Source organism: Rhamphochromis sp. 'chilingali', assembly GCF_963969265.1.
Source record: "Rhamphochromis sp. 'chilingali' genome assembly, chromosome: 10".
Classification (NCBI taxonomy): domain Eukaryota; kingdom Metazoa; phylum Chordata; class Actinopteri; order Cichliformes; family Cichlidae; genus Rhamphochromis; species Rhamphochromis sp. 'chilingali'.
Window position 1 is genome coordinate 35,717,616 of NC_137937.1, and position 13,177 is coordinate 35,730,792.

The window sequence follows — 13,177 nt, forward strand, 5'->3', positions numbered from 1 at the left end:
TGTATCCTGTGGCGGAGCTTCCTTTTTAAAACACTTGACAAACAGCTCCACCAAGTGGTCAAGGGAAGACGATACATGCCAAATACATGTTGTTCTGCACCAGAGTTGATATAGTTAAACTTTTTTAAATGTATTTTTTTAATATAAATATATTTTTAATTTAGCTTTACTTACTTTGCAGAGTGGGTTTGCTGGTTACTGTTTCATTGTTCTGGATTAAAAATATTTAGTTTTAAAAGAAAAGATTTCTCTTAATTATTATAATGTCAGGGTCAAGAATTAGGAATTTAGACGAGATTTGATTTGATTTTGATTTTATTGATTAGCATTCAATTATCTCAATGAATACAGAACAAAGATCTACCACAAAGCAAGAAAGCATGAGACAAGGCTAATCAAAAGGTATTGGCTGAAGCATTTGCTTATTACGCCAACCCTTTTAACGAAAGATCTTTTTTCTTTTTGCATGCAGCTCCTGTACACAGGGCTCGAAGCAAAGAATAAAAGAAAGCAAAAACAAAACAAAAAAAAACTTTCCACCTTAGATAAGTAACTACATCAAAGCAAAACAATCAAGAGGACAAGATATTACAGCAGCTCAATAGTGTAGTGGTTTACACAATTGCCCAACAAGCAAAAGGTCAGTGAACAAATGCATGAAAGTGGTTTCAAATAGTTTCTTTTTTCAACTGTCTACTTTTTACTTTTGTTTCAAGTAACTGAAACTTCCTTTTAATTAACTGTAGAAATCTTGCTCTTGTAGTGTATAAAGTGATCTTTAATCTTCTTCAGGATATATGCTCGAACCAGACCAGGAGAAGAGACCTGACATTTACCAAGTGTCCTATTTTGCCTTCAAATTAGCTGGAAAAGACTGTCCAGTGCCAAATCTCTTCGTAAGTCACAGGCATAAAACAGTCAGCATGTCTTTAGCCTTTCCTCACTGGCTTATTAAAATGAACCTCCCTGCTGTTTATCTAGAACTCTCCCATCCCGACGTCACTCCCTGAGCCTCTGACAGCCAGCGAGGTCGCTGCTAAGAAGAGCTTGACGAAAGCCAGGTGCTGCTCACCGACAGTTTTATTATGTATAAACTGAAAATGGAAATGATGGATTACTTTAATCTTATGTATTCATTTTTTATTTTATTGTTGTTGTTTTTTTGTTTTTTTTTACCTCTTGAGATCACAGCCTGTCAGCTGTTACAAACGCACATAGTACAGTTCTTCCTGCACATGCTGAGGGACACTTTTGCTTCCTCCTTTACAGGATCACAGACTCTGTGGGCCCAACGGAAACATCGATAGCTCCCAGACAGCGGCCAAAGGCTGCAAACAGTAATGTCCTGCCTCTCACTAACACTGTCACCCCTGTCAAGATGACCGTGCCTTCAGCACCCGTCAGCAACGGCCAGAAAGGTTTGTTAAACATCAGTAGGATGGATTTTTATATCTAAGAAAATGTCTTAAAGGAGTTTGTTAAAAGTCTTTATTTTGACTAAATACAGTACAGACTATATACACATATTATTTTCAAACAAACCAAAACACATTTCTTAAAATTACTGAAAATTATTTATGATTATTTATTTATGCATAAATTCCCGAACTAAATATCTTCCAAATGAGGATAATGCTGCAATGTTTTGCTCATTGCCTGCATCCTCATCTGTGGATGTAGGCAGAATGTTGATTGACTGGTAAATCAGCAACCGGCTCAGCTCTCGTCACCATGTGATATCTGAATATATAAACCCCTCGATATCCTGAATTTAGATTTACTTGTTATTTCCTTTTCTGGAGTCTAAAGAACAAACACTGTTCATCTGTACCTCTCAGCTCCCACTCCTGGCTCTGGGCAACCATCCATACAGTCTCAGCCTCAGCAACAGCCTCAGCCACAGGCCAGCAGTCAACAACACAGAGTCCTGCAGCAGCTACAACCTGGTGATTTGCGTCTGCAGCAGCTACAACAGCATCACCACCACCAGGCAGTGCAGCAACAACATGCAAATGCACATCAACTCCAATACCTCCAGGTACGTCACACCATGATCCCAGTTATTACGCATCAGTCATTTTTAAGCCATCACTTGGAGGCAATGTTTTCCAAACTTTTTTTTTTTTTTAATTTTGACTTCAGTACCAACAGGCTGTGCAGCAGTCGCTTCAGCTTCAGCAGCAGCAGCAGCAACAGGCCATGCTCCAGCAACAGCAGCAGCAACAGGCCATGCTTCAGCAGCAGCAACAACAGGCCATGCTCCAACAGCAGCAGCAGCAGCAGATGATGTATCAGCAGCAGGTTGCTCAGGCTCAGTACGCCGCCATGGTGAGTCCTTTCAGAGGTCTAGATGTGACGCCAAAACCCCCAGTGATGCAATAAGATACCCTAAACTTTGGTGACTGCATTCGTTATGTTTAAAAAGGACGTTTGGTTTAATTCAACATCATCTTTGTTTTGCGCACCTGTGGACCACTTCCAGTGCTCATGCAGTTTCTCCTGCTGAAGAGAGCTGGGTCTGCAGCCAAGACCCAGACACCAAACAGCAGAAATGGCTCCCAGTCTATCTACCTGTAGTCATGTAGCTCCAATGCTCAATATTTAAAAATCAAGAAGGTAATACTTGACTTGGACAGATCTCAATTTCAAATTCTCAGTTTGTTCTGGCCATATCAACAAACATGTGGCCCCTTTTTGGCCTTGTGCGGCTTGGCTTATGTGGAGTCTGCTCTTGAATCGACAGCCATCAAATTGAATTTGCTTTTTGTTCAAGCGACTGGGAAAAAAAAAAAAACGTGACAGCATTTCAGAGCAGAAGACTTTATCCAAAACTGCAGTAAATAGTTTGAGCAAATGACAGCGAAACACATGGAGACACAGCGTGAAATAACACGGAGCTGAATATTTCATTTAATGTCATAATGGCCTAAATTTGCTCTCTGTTCCAAACACTGGCAGCCAGTCCTCCTCCCTCGAATCTCCTCACGTCTGTGCCAAGCAGCATTGGAAGCAGACGCTCAAACTTCCTACTGAATCTGTCCAAATATTCTGAAAACTAGTATTTACTGAATCAAACACACAAACACAGGTCCTCCAAATGTGCACTGTAAGGGCGGCGTAATTTTTAGTCTGTTTCCCACCGAGCGCGTACCATCTGTTTTATTTCAGAGGCAATCTGGTCTGAGCGAAGCCACGAGGGGATCGAACAGAGGGTGAAATGGAGCAGTTTTATCTATGTTGCGTTCTGACATATGAAGCGGTTCATATTCGGGGGAAGAGGCGAGTGCTCAGAATTACTGTTCTTATTCCCAAGATACCTGCTTAGTGTTTAAAAAGCAGCATTTCCACACCGATCTTAGACCTGCTCCTTATTGTGAGGAAGACGCGTTGCACATTTGTAATATGGTTTAATGACATTGGATCAGTTTCATTTGTGCGGTACTTTAAATGCACAACAGCAGTGTGGAAAAAACTGCTTTACAAACTTGGAGAGTGGAGAAAGTGTTGGATGACTAGAGGATTTAGAGGAAAAAGGTGAACCATAAACTGTATTTTTTCATTTCGTCGTCATTTGCAGAATTTATTTATATACTACTCAAACAAATTAAAGGAACACTTTGGAAACACATGAGACTGCAATGGGGGAACAAATTATGCTAGATATCTGCACTGATATGGACTGGGTAAAACTGCTACATCATTTTATAGAACTTAAAATTATTAACCTGCAGAGCCCTGAATTCAAAGACGCACTGAAAAACTGATGCAGCAGACTGGTCCATTTTGCAAAAATTTCATTGCAGCAACTTAAAAAGGTACTTGTCCCCTGTGCGCTTGTATGCATGCTCTTAATGAGGTGATGGATGGTGTCCTCTGGGATCTCTTCCCAGATCATGAGTGATTGGATGACCCTAAACATGAAGACCCAGAGGTTTTCTATTGGATTTAGGTCAGGCGAGCGTTAAGGGACGGTCAATGTTATCAATTCCTGTATCCTCCAAGCGTTGTCGTGCACCAGGAGGAACCCTGGACCCACTGCTCCAGTGTAGGGTTTGACTGTGGGTCCAAGGCTTTGATCCTCACACCTTCTGGCAGTTAGGGTGATGTTGCCTATGGATATCCCTTCCCAGACCATCATGGACCATAGCACCAAACTGTTCATGCTGAACGATGTTACGTGCAGCATCGCATTCTCCACGCCTTCTCCAGACCCCTTCACGTCTGTCACATGTGCTCAGGGTGAACCTGCTCTCTTCTGTGAAAAGCACAGGGTGCCAGTGTTGGAACTGCCAACCTCGTGAAGTCTCTTTTTGATTGTTTGGTCCGAAATATTCACACCAGTGGCCTTCTGTAGGGTTCTGGCAGTGTTCATCCTGTTCCACCTTGTACAAAGAAGTCGATACCGGCCCTGCTGATGGGTTAAGGGCCTTCTGTGGCCCTGTCCAGCTCTCCTGAAACGATTGTCTCCTGGAATCTCCCACGTGTGGTTGACCAGATCAATACCCCAGAACTTTAACTGACTTGAGCATCTTGTTTCGAAGTGTTTCGGACTCTCTGATTGGCCAGAAAATTGATCTGTCAGCCATAGTTTGAGTTAGTCGTTATTAGTTGATGTGTTCAGTTTGGTGTTCGATGTGCTGTTTTGACTTTCATTCCCTCATCCCTCCCCTCCACCGTGTCCCCAGCTTTCCAAATCCAGAACTGGTTTCTAACAACATTTCATCATCATAATGCGCCATGAAATCAATGGTCCGTCCCTCATTCCCTCCCCCCCTTCTTCTCCCTCTCTTCCTTCCCTAACAGCTGCAACAGTACCAACAGGCTTTTGTCCAGCAACAACAGCAGCATCAGCAACATCATCAACAACATCCACAGCAGCAGCAGCATCATCCTGCTCAGCAGCCTCTCCCCTATATGTCTTCCCCTCTTGAGTTCCAGATCCCTCTGGGTTCCTACAATGCGACCACACCCACCACAGGAACTGGAGCTGGTACTTGCCAGATGGGGGGGCCATCTCCTGTAGATCCCTCATACACTAACCCCAGGTAATGTCCTTTGAATCTGTTTGTGGAAGTGAAATTAGATTGGTTTCCTTCTACATGTGAGAGTATTTCCCTTCTTTCCATTTTTAAGCATATAGAAAGTTTTTATGTGATGTGAAAATGGGATTTACATTAATCATCTGTATGTTGAAGATGGATGCAAGCACCGTGACCTCAGCCGTTTGTTCTCACTTCAGCATTGGGTTTTTTCAGTCCTATCGGTTGTTTGGAAAACGCATGCAGTTTGTGAAGTCTTAGAAATATCTGATTGGTATTGTCTCTAACGTGGTCTGTTTGCTGTCCCCTCTCTGCCGTAGGAACCCTCTGCTGTCCACAGATGGGGTCACCCCTCCTTTGCAGAGCTGCAGCAGTGCAGTCAGCAACCCTCCCGATATGTCAGGCTGGAACCCTTTCGGAGAGGACAACTTTTCTAAATTGACCGAGGAGGAGCTGCTTGACCGGGAATTTGACATGCTCAGAGCAAGCAAGTGAACTCTAACGTTTTAACTCTTTTGTCATTTCAAGAAAAGAAAGAAAAGAGGTGATTGTTTGAAAAGTGTTGCCGTAGACGGAGAAATTTTCTGTAAACATTTCAGCTCCTCGTTAATGTCTTTTTCAGATAAAGGGAAAAATCTGGCATGTGAACCACATGATTGTGTATCACCGTGTTTATTTAGCTTTTTAACCAGATGGAGAATAAACATTTTTCTGTTGTTAAAATAGCAGATTTTGGGCATTGTGCTCTTACTGAGTGTATTCTCAGAGCTGTGGGAGTCTGTACATATTTGAGGGAACATTTATCAGTAACACCCACAATCATATGCAACAATATTTAATTTCAAAACTACTTCTATCACCTCGTAGCTGTAGATATCTAATTGTGATCTTTTATGTACAGAAAAGCCAGCGGAGAGGACAACGAGCGTGGAAACTGACCGACCGCCGCCTGCCGCAGCCAAGCCCCTTCCTCCAGAGGATCTCTTCGGCTCAGTCCCATTTGTGGCCAACGCAGGCAAGTCTTAGAGGAGTCTCTACCGTGAGGACCCAACACTGTGGAGCCACCTGCCTCCCCCAGTCTGTCCTCTTCCTGGCCCCCCCCCCCCCCCCCCCCCCCCATCCCAGTCTTCTCCCCTCACCTGACCTCTGGTCAGAAGCTCCTATGCCACAAGGACCCAGCAGTGGGCCATTTAAAACCAATGATCAGCCAGATTTGTGTTGTTTCCTAATGTTAGTTGGAAGATTTAGATGCACTTATGCTGTCATTATGAATCATATTATTAATAATAATAATGATTTTAAAAAAGCAAATTGCAGCTTTTGCTCCTCCTGTGGTTAAAATAGGAAGCGAAGGAGTAGCAGGTGTGTCGATGCATTCAATGCAGTGAAGTTTAACAGAAGGCTTATTAATGAAAATATAATGTCCCGTTGGAACAAACCTTTATGCAAGTCAGATGGAAGTCCACTCATAAACACGTCTCTCTCCACGCGGCTGGAGCAAGGTACTAACACAGAACAGTCAGAGGTATGTGCTCATTGTGAGGCACTTTGGATTAAATTACACTTTGAATAAAAGTGCATTAAAAAAGTTTGGTGAGAATCAAAAACTTCTGTGTCCAGCTTGGACAAGAGCTGGATGAAATTGCTGTTTAAAAGCAATATGAAATGTCACGTGGTTGGTACTACAAAGGGCTGAGTGATGTTTAAATGTCAGTTATTTAGTTTCTGACTGGTGAATAAATGAATACAAAGGCCATCTAATTAAAAGAATTTCAGGAGTCATGAGAATATTTTTTTTCTTCGTGGTGTTAAATTTTGCAGCAAATTCATTATAGCACCATTTGAATTTAACAGTATTACAGTCGTCTTAATAAAGCGGGTTATTCGGTGTTCAGCCAAACGCTTGAGCAGCTTTCGGACTTTTGCAGTTCCTTCGACTCTGACAGGAAGTCGCACCTTTCTGCATGTCTGCACTTCAGGAATGAGGCCATAAAGTTTACAGACAACTCCAGCACAAGAGGAGCCTTTAGTGACGTTGGTGTTTGCTGTGGCAGCACTGACAACTTGTATATTTACAAATAAACAGATAAATAAAATTAGAGTAAAACACAGAGACATTGGTCCAGGCTTTAAGAACCTGATTTGGACTCATCAGGTCAAATATTGTCATTTTTCTGACTTCAGAGCCGAGTTGGAGCATTTCCGTAGTTTGCTAATAAAATGGAAAAACGGGCACACACTAACTATTGCATTGGCAAAATGTGAGAGAGCTAAATAACGGTTGTCATCACTGTGAAGTCCAGCTGCGTTCCTGGGAAGATCCATAGATTTAAACCAGTCCTGTACATCAAGGAGTCACTCACAGTGAGGCAGTGAAGGACAGTATTACTGCGTAGTAAATTACAACCCCCACAGCTCCTTCCTTGGTCTGTCTTTTCTAAGTTTTTCTATTCAACTCAGTTTTCATCAGAAAGGAAGAAAAAAAGCTCTGATTGTTGGAACTCTTTGGTCCGAAAGCGTCTGTTTTACTCGCAGCTTTGTAAACATGTTTTATTTTGCATGATTTACCATATCGGAGAGTTGGTGCTATATATTTGGTGTTAGGGACTGAAACATGTAGCTGAGATGATCTCACACCCATCTTTCAGCTCCTGTATTATTACGACGTCTGTCGAACCATCGCTCAGCCCTGGTACTAACAAACTCCACTTTGAGGAGGGGAAAAAAGCAAACTTGAACTTCCAAAGTTATGGCTCGTTGCCGTTTGTTTACATGGCGATACTGTCGCCCCTGCGCGGCCATTGAAACTGCAAAGATTCCTCACACGTTGCACAATAGTTTTCCCGAAGCCTCAAATGTTCTTCACATGTGGAGTGAGCACTTTACTGTGGAGGCCGACGTCATAACCTGATGATTAGTTCTTCTGATTTGGCTTCATTAACCAGACTGCTTGTGGTTCACCCCCCCTCCCCTTCTTCCCTAACACAGATCACAGCCTTGTTAAAGCAATGTGAATATCTGAGCGCAGTATTTCTACATTTATCACATCTGTGGCAGCAATAAGCTTCTGTGCCTCTGTACTCTTCCTGCTCCTTAAATGTGAATTGATTAATGTTTTGATAGGTGATTTAGACACGCTGTTTATAATTAATGGAATATATTTAATGATTAATCCTGAAACATTTTATTTTCTAAAGGAGAGTGAGTGTTTTTTTTCTTTTCTCTCTCTCTACAGTAAATTCATCTCAAACACGCAGGCTTAATGCAAATCCATCTTAGAGTAGATTAAGACAAGATGACAATGCAATATAACCCTATAAGCACTTGAATGTAAGTGTGGAAATATTTTATCGTCTTCACTTATTACTTAAGGAATATAAAAATCTATACAAGTTCAAATTGGATAAAACGAAAAACCAAAAAAGAAGCCAAAAAACAAGAAAAGGGACTCTTGTACCGAGCTGATGCAGAACCCACTTTGTTGGGACTCATTCCTTCAGGCTGGCATGAAAAAATTTGCAGCAAATTTTGGAGCAGCCTCTTCGCTCGTGTTTGTGCCATCAGTTGGTTAGTTTAGTGTTTTGTTGTTTTAAAGCCCGCTGCCGACTTTAAAAACCGGATCGGGTCAGGTTTTATTTTCCGTGATTCGATATCGGGCTCCAGCTCCACCTGCTGGTCCCCTGCAGCTCTGCTTCTGAGCGTTAAACCCTAATAAATATCCAGTTTGTGATTTAAGTGTTTCTGGTGTTGGCGACTTGTACTTGTGCCTGCTGCCAGACGGTGGGGAAGTTGATTTTAATCCTCTTTGATGACCAACAGCTGACAGTATTTTTATTTAATTTTTTTAACAAAGGAACTACATTTTATAAAAAGACCAGTGTGCTGATTTACTTTACAGGAACTTCCATAAAATCTGACTTTAACTCTATCAAGCGCGGATAACAGGGTGCCCGTCGTAACCCTTAAAGATCTCTGAGTAACTTTATGAGGTCGAATCAGAAAATGTGTTATTGGCCTTCCCCGTACCCGATGTCACGGCGGATTACGACATGTTATAGGTAATCTTAACCTTTAAGTGACTAATTTATCCGCTAAAATGAGCGAGTGTGGTTACGTAAAAGGATTTCTTTGAAAAACTTTCCTTTATCCATGACAGATTTACTCTGTTTTCATGCAGTTAATTTACCTGCTTAGAAAATTATAGTGGATACAAAAACTTGGATGGTTAATGAAAGGATGTGGGGGTTTTTTTTTTTCTTTCTTTGCCACAACAATGGACCAAACAAGTGATTAAAGTAGATCCCACTCATATAAAGGATGATGATTTTGATAGGGAGCTGCCACAGCTCGACTTGACTCTAACTTTCGTTATTGTTTTAATAGTTTTATGTTGAATACAACTGGCTGATGGCACATTCTCTTGTTTAAATGTTGATTTTTGGTCAAAAATTGAGGAAATTTTGATTTATTCTTTTTTTTTTATTTGTTTTATTCTTTCTTTTTATATATATTTGAATCCATACAATCCTAAAGGGCTGTATGTTTGTTGATCCTCACTGTGCTGCTGTTTATCCGCCTTAGGTCAGCAAGTGAGCATTTCCCTTGGCACTCATCCGTGCACACATGAACCATATCACATTGTAATGAATATAGTTGGTGGTAATTTGTGTTTAGCTGAAGGTAAGTTTGGAGTTAAAGCTGCTTGATGCTTCTGTTCCACCTCATTTTTCCGCTCATGTCACTGCCTGCCTTTACTGGGGCCTTTTTTTGGAAAAACTGCTTCATTTAAGTTTTGGTTTTTATTTTTTTAATTATTTGTTTTATTTGTTTACTTTCTTTTCATTCTTCATTTAGTGAGACAGCCATTCTCAGAAACATCTTGTTCATGTGTATTGGTGGATGGGTCTATAGCTCGGACAAGCGAACCATCAGAGCCAAAAACAAGTGAAAGGGACAGTCAGTGTTATTAATGCACTTTATTTTATTTTGAAAGTGCAGCAAAACAGGAAGTACTGTCCCAGGATCTGTAGGATGATGTTGTTTTATATTGTTTACATTTGCAACTTTTCTGTGCTCTTTCCTCTCTGTCTTGGGGCGATGTTTCCCCCCCTTTGTTACTATATTTTGCTTTATTTTTTGTTAGCCTTAAATCATGCAGATGTGTTAGGAAGCCTCCAATAAGATGACTAAAACTATTGGATTTTTTTTTTTTTTAAACTTTAATTCTCATTAGAAGTGTTGGAAAAATGTCACAGCTCTTCAGCTTTAGTTGACTCCAGCAGCTCCTGGTACCTCTTCTGCAGAAAGACAACAACCTATAGATCAGTAGTTTTCTTGTTTTTGCAGCAGACTATGTAAAAGGTCCTGTATCATACTGTGAGTGTGAATGTACTTCTTTATAGAATGTTACTGATGAATAAAAAACATCCAAAATCAATACTCACTTTGGTTCCTTTTTTATCCTTAAAGAGAAGCTTAGAGTCTCTCCACCACTACACCACGAGCAAGATGTTCCTGATGTTAGGATGGCTGTCTTAAGTGTCGCCCCGTCTAGCTCGAACTGAAAGCTGAGCATGTTTGAGATGCTGTGCAACGGCTGGTTGGCAAAACAGAGTGTGAAACAGAAGCAGCGACGCATGTGTCCTTCACTCGCTTGGTTAAGGGTGCATTTCTGCAACCTTTGGCAACAAAGACATTTTCAAGTCTCCTACATGCATTTTGGCTGCAGTTCTGTTAAATCGATGAATCTTCCATATAAAGGGGTAGATGTGAATCTGACTTTGCCCCTATGCCTAGTTTGCTGGAAACCCGATGGAGATTAAAGCTCTGAACATGGTGAGTTCAGTGTGGTTAATCCTTGTTTGCAGGTTTAGTTCTGGACAAACTTTCATGTTCTCGTCATTTCCTTCTGTCTGTGGTGGAATTTTGACCATATTTGGATATCAGTCTATCAGGATGCTGTGAGTAAAACTATACAGCAAAGATTTATCAAAGAGGCTTTGAATATGCTGCAGTTCACGATGGACGATCCAGCAGTGCACACGCACGCTTTCATTTGTCAATCAAGCCCCCTTTCTCATTGTGTCGTAGCCCCTCTTACCAGAGATGCGAGGAAGGAGTTGAGACCACAGGTGTATCAACTATTATTACAACTCGCTGAAGTTCCTTCGCCCCAACCCTGATTCTGTGGTTTGGAAGAACCCAGAAAGGGCTTTTTGAAGCAAAGTAAATACTTTTTAGAAGTATCTTTGTCCCCCGTTAGTGGGGGGAAAAGCAAATTCTGACAGCAATGATGATTTAGATCTCACAGGCCTGAAGCGATGTCAGTTAAATACGACGCGTCGCACAACTGATTCATAAAATATTTTTTTTCCTTAATTTCATTGCTTCAGGTGTAACAGGTGCTCATCGTGTTTTCTGTTTAGGGTCAATTTTAATTTGGCGTGATGCAAAGTGATGAGTTGCACAAACAAGTTTTCATCTTGAATGACTGAAACAAGATCAAAAGGACAAGATTTGTATATTCCACCTCTGAGGCACACCTGTACAAACACTGCACCTGTTCATCCTCCTACAGCCGCCTCTCCTCCCTCATCTAAATGCATGTAGGAATCGACACGGTGTACTGGATAGAGGAGGCGTTCCAGACCATCCAGCAGCTACAGTTTTACAGACACGTCCCTCTCCAAAATCGTTAACCTGAACCCTGCAGGATAAAATGCAATGTGGGCGTTCCCGTTTGGCTCGCCGTCGCTGGGTTCACCTCTCGGCGGCCTCGTCAAATCAATCTGTGCTCGGCGGCGGTTGTTCGGCGAGGGAACAGACTTCTGTAAGCCCCTGCTGCTCTCGCTCATTTCTAACAGATTTTATCTCCCGTCACACAAGAGAACAATCACACGCATGTTTTCGCCACTTATTTGTATCTTTAAGAGATCAGACGCAGCCTGTAATCCTTCAGAATCTCCCCCCACCCCACCGGAGAAACACAAAACAAATCCGCGTGGCCCTGACATCTTCTCTCATGATTAAAGATGTTTCTATTGTTTGGCGGGATCGCCTCGTTCCGGGAGGTGAGCACGATTACAAGTTCTAATCCGGGTGGGCCGAGCAGATGCAGAGCAGCTCGGACTTCTTATCTTTGAGTGCTGCCTTGTTTGATTTATCGGCAGCAAAGCTTTTGGCTGATCCGCCGTCACGTCCTGCCAGTTTGGACGCTTGGTTTCCATTTTCATGTTCGCAGCAGGGGGTCGTTCTCTTTTTCTCTTTTTCCCAGTGTTCCTCTAATAGGGAACAATGAATTGGCTCATTGTATATGGCACCGTTTATCTTCAATACAATTGGAGACTATCCACTCGCTAATTAGGATAATTTCTAAGTTGCCATTATGCAAATCTCTTGGACATAAATTTACACACTGAAGGCAGAAATTTTTCCTCCAAATGCCAAAATACATGTAAGAATTTCCAAAAATGCAGAGTTTAAATAAGAGAACAAAGCTTCCTTTTTCAAGTCTAAAGGGACGCTCGCAGCTTAAATCTCTAAACTTTAAAAGTAATTCTGTGAATCTTGAAAAGCTGCTCGTCTTATTTCCCCGGCCTCTAAGCTCGCTCTTCTTATGGCAGGATCAGAGATGAGAAGTCGGAGCAGCTTTTAGACCATATTGACTTTTGCGATTGCACTTCTGCTTCAGTATAAGGCAAACTTTTGGGCATTTGTTTGTGTGGGGAGGTTGGCGTATAAGCCGAGTAATCCTGGGTAATGCCTCCATAATACAGCTGTCGAAGAAGCAGCGGAAGGCATCAGGACTCGGTCTGTCACTTATCATTGACTTTTGATTTTAGCAAAATTGAATCAGTTGTTGTTTCACAAAAACAACAATCAGTTTTCACCCATTTGGACACATTTTAACAGTTTTCCTGCAAAATTCAAAATGCGTTCACACGGTGATTCAGGTGTAATGTGGACAACAGGAGGCAGAGCTCAAACACCAGTGCAGCACAGACTGGAGCTCTTAAACAAGACAGCTCTGATATCAGCTCTTCAGAGGGCACCGCCGGCCAGAGTGAGCTGAAGGTTGGTAACAACGATGGATGGAAGCAGTCTGAGAGGCGGCGGACGAAGACGAGAAGGAAAGATCG

At 41.9% G+C, this 13,177-nt stretch overlaps 1 protein-coding gene across 1 annotated transcript in view; it reads left to right on the forward strand.

Moving 5' to 3' along the window:
* bmp2k (BMP2 inducible kinase) overlaps positions 1 to 13,177 on the forward strand; it is a 55,736-nt gene that overhangs the window by 38,012 nt on the left and 4,547 nt on the right. The window contains exons 8-15 of the mRNA XM_080895072.1: positions 793 to 896; positions 982 to 1,061; positions 1,270 to 1,418; positions 1,839 to 2,038; positions 2,143 to 2,328; positions 4,804 to 5,045; positions 5,360 to 5,526; positions 5,941 to 6,054. Coding sequence (XP_080751198.1) covers positions 793 to 896; positions 982 to 1,061; positions 1,270 to 1,418; positions 1,839 to 2,038; positions 2,143 to 2,328; positions 4,804 to 5,045; positions 5,360 to 5,526; positions 5,941 to 6,054 — 1,242 coding nt within the window. The remainder of the gene's footprint in view (positions 1 to 792; positions 897 to 981; positions 1,062 to 1,269; positions 1,419 to 1,838; positions 2,039 to 2,142; positions 2,329 to 4,803; positions 5,046 to 5,359; positions 5,527 to 5,940; positions 6,055 to 13,177) is intronic.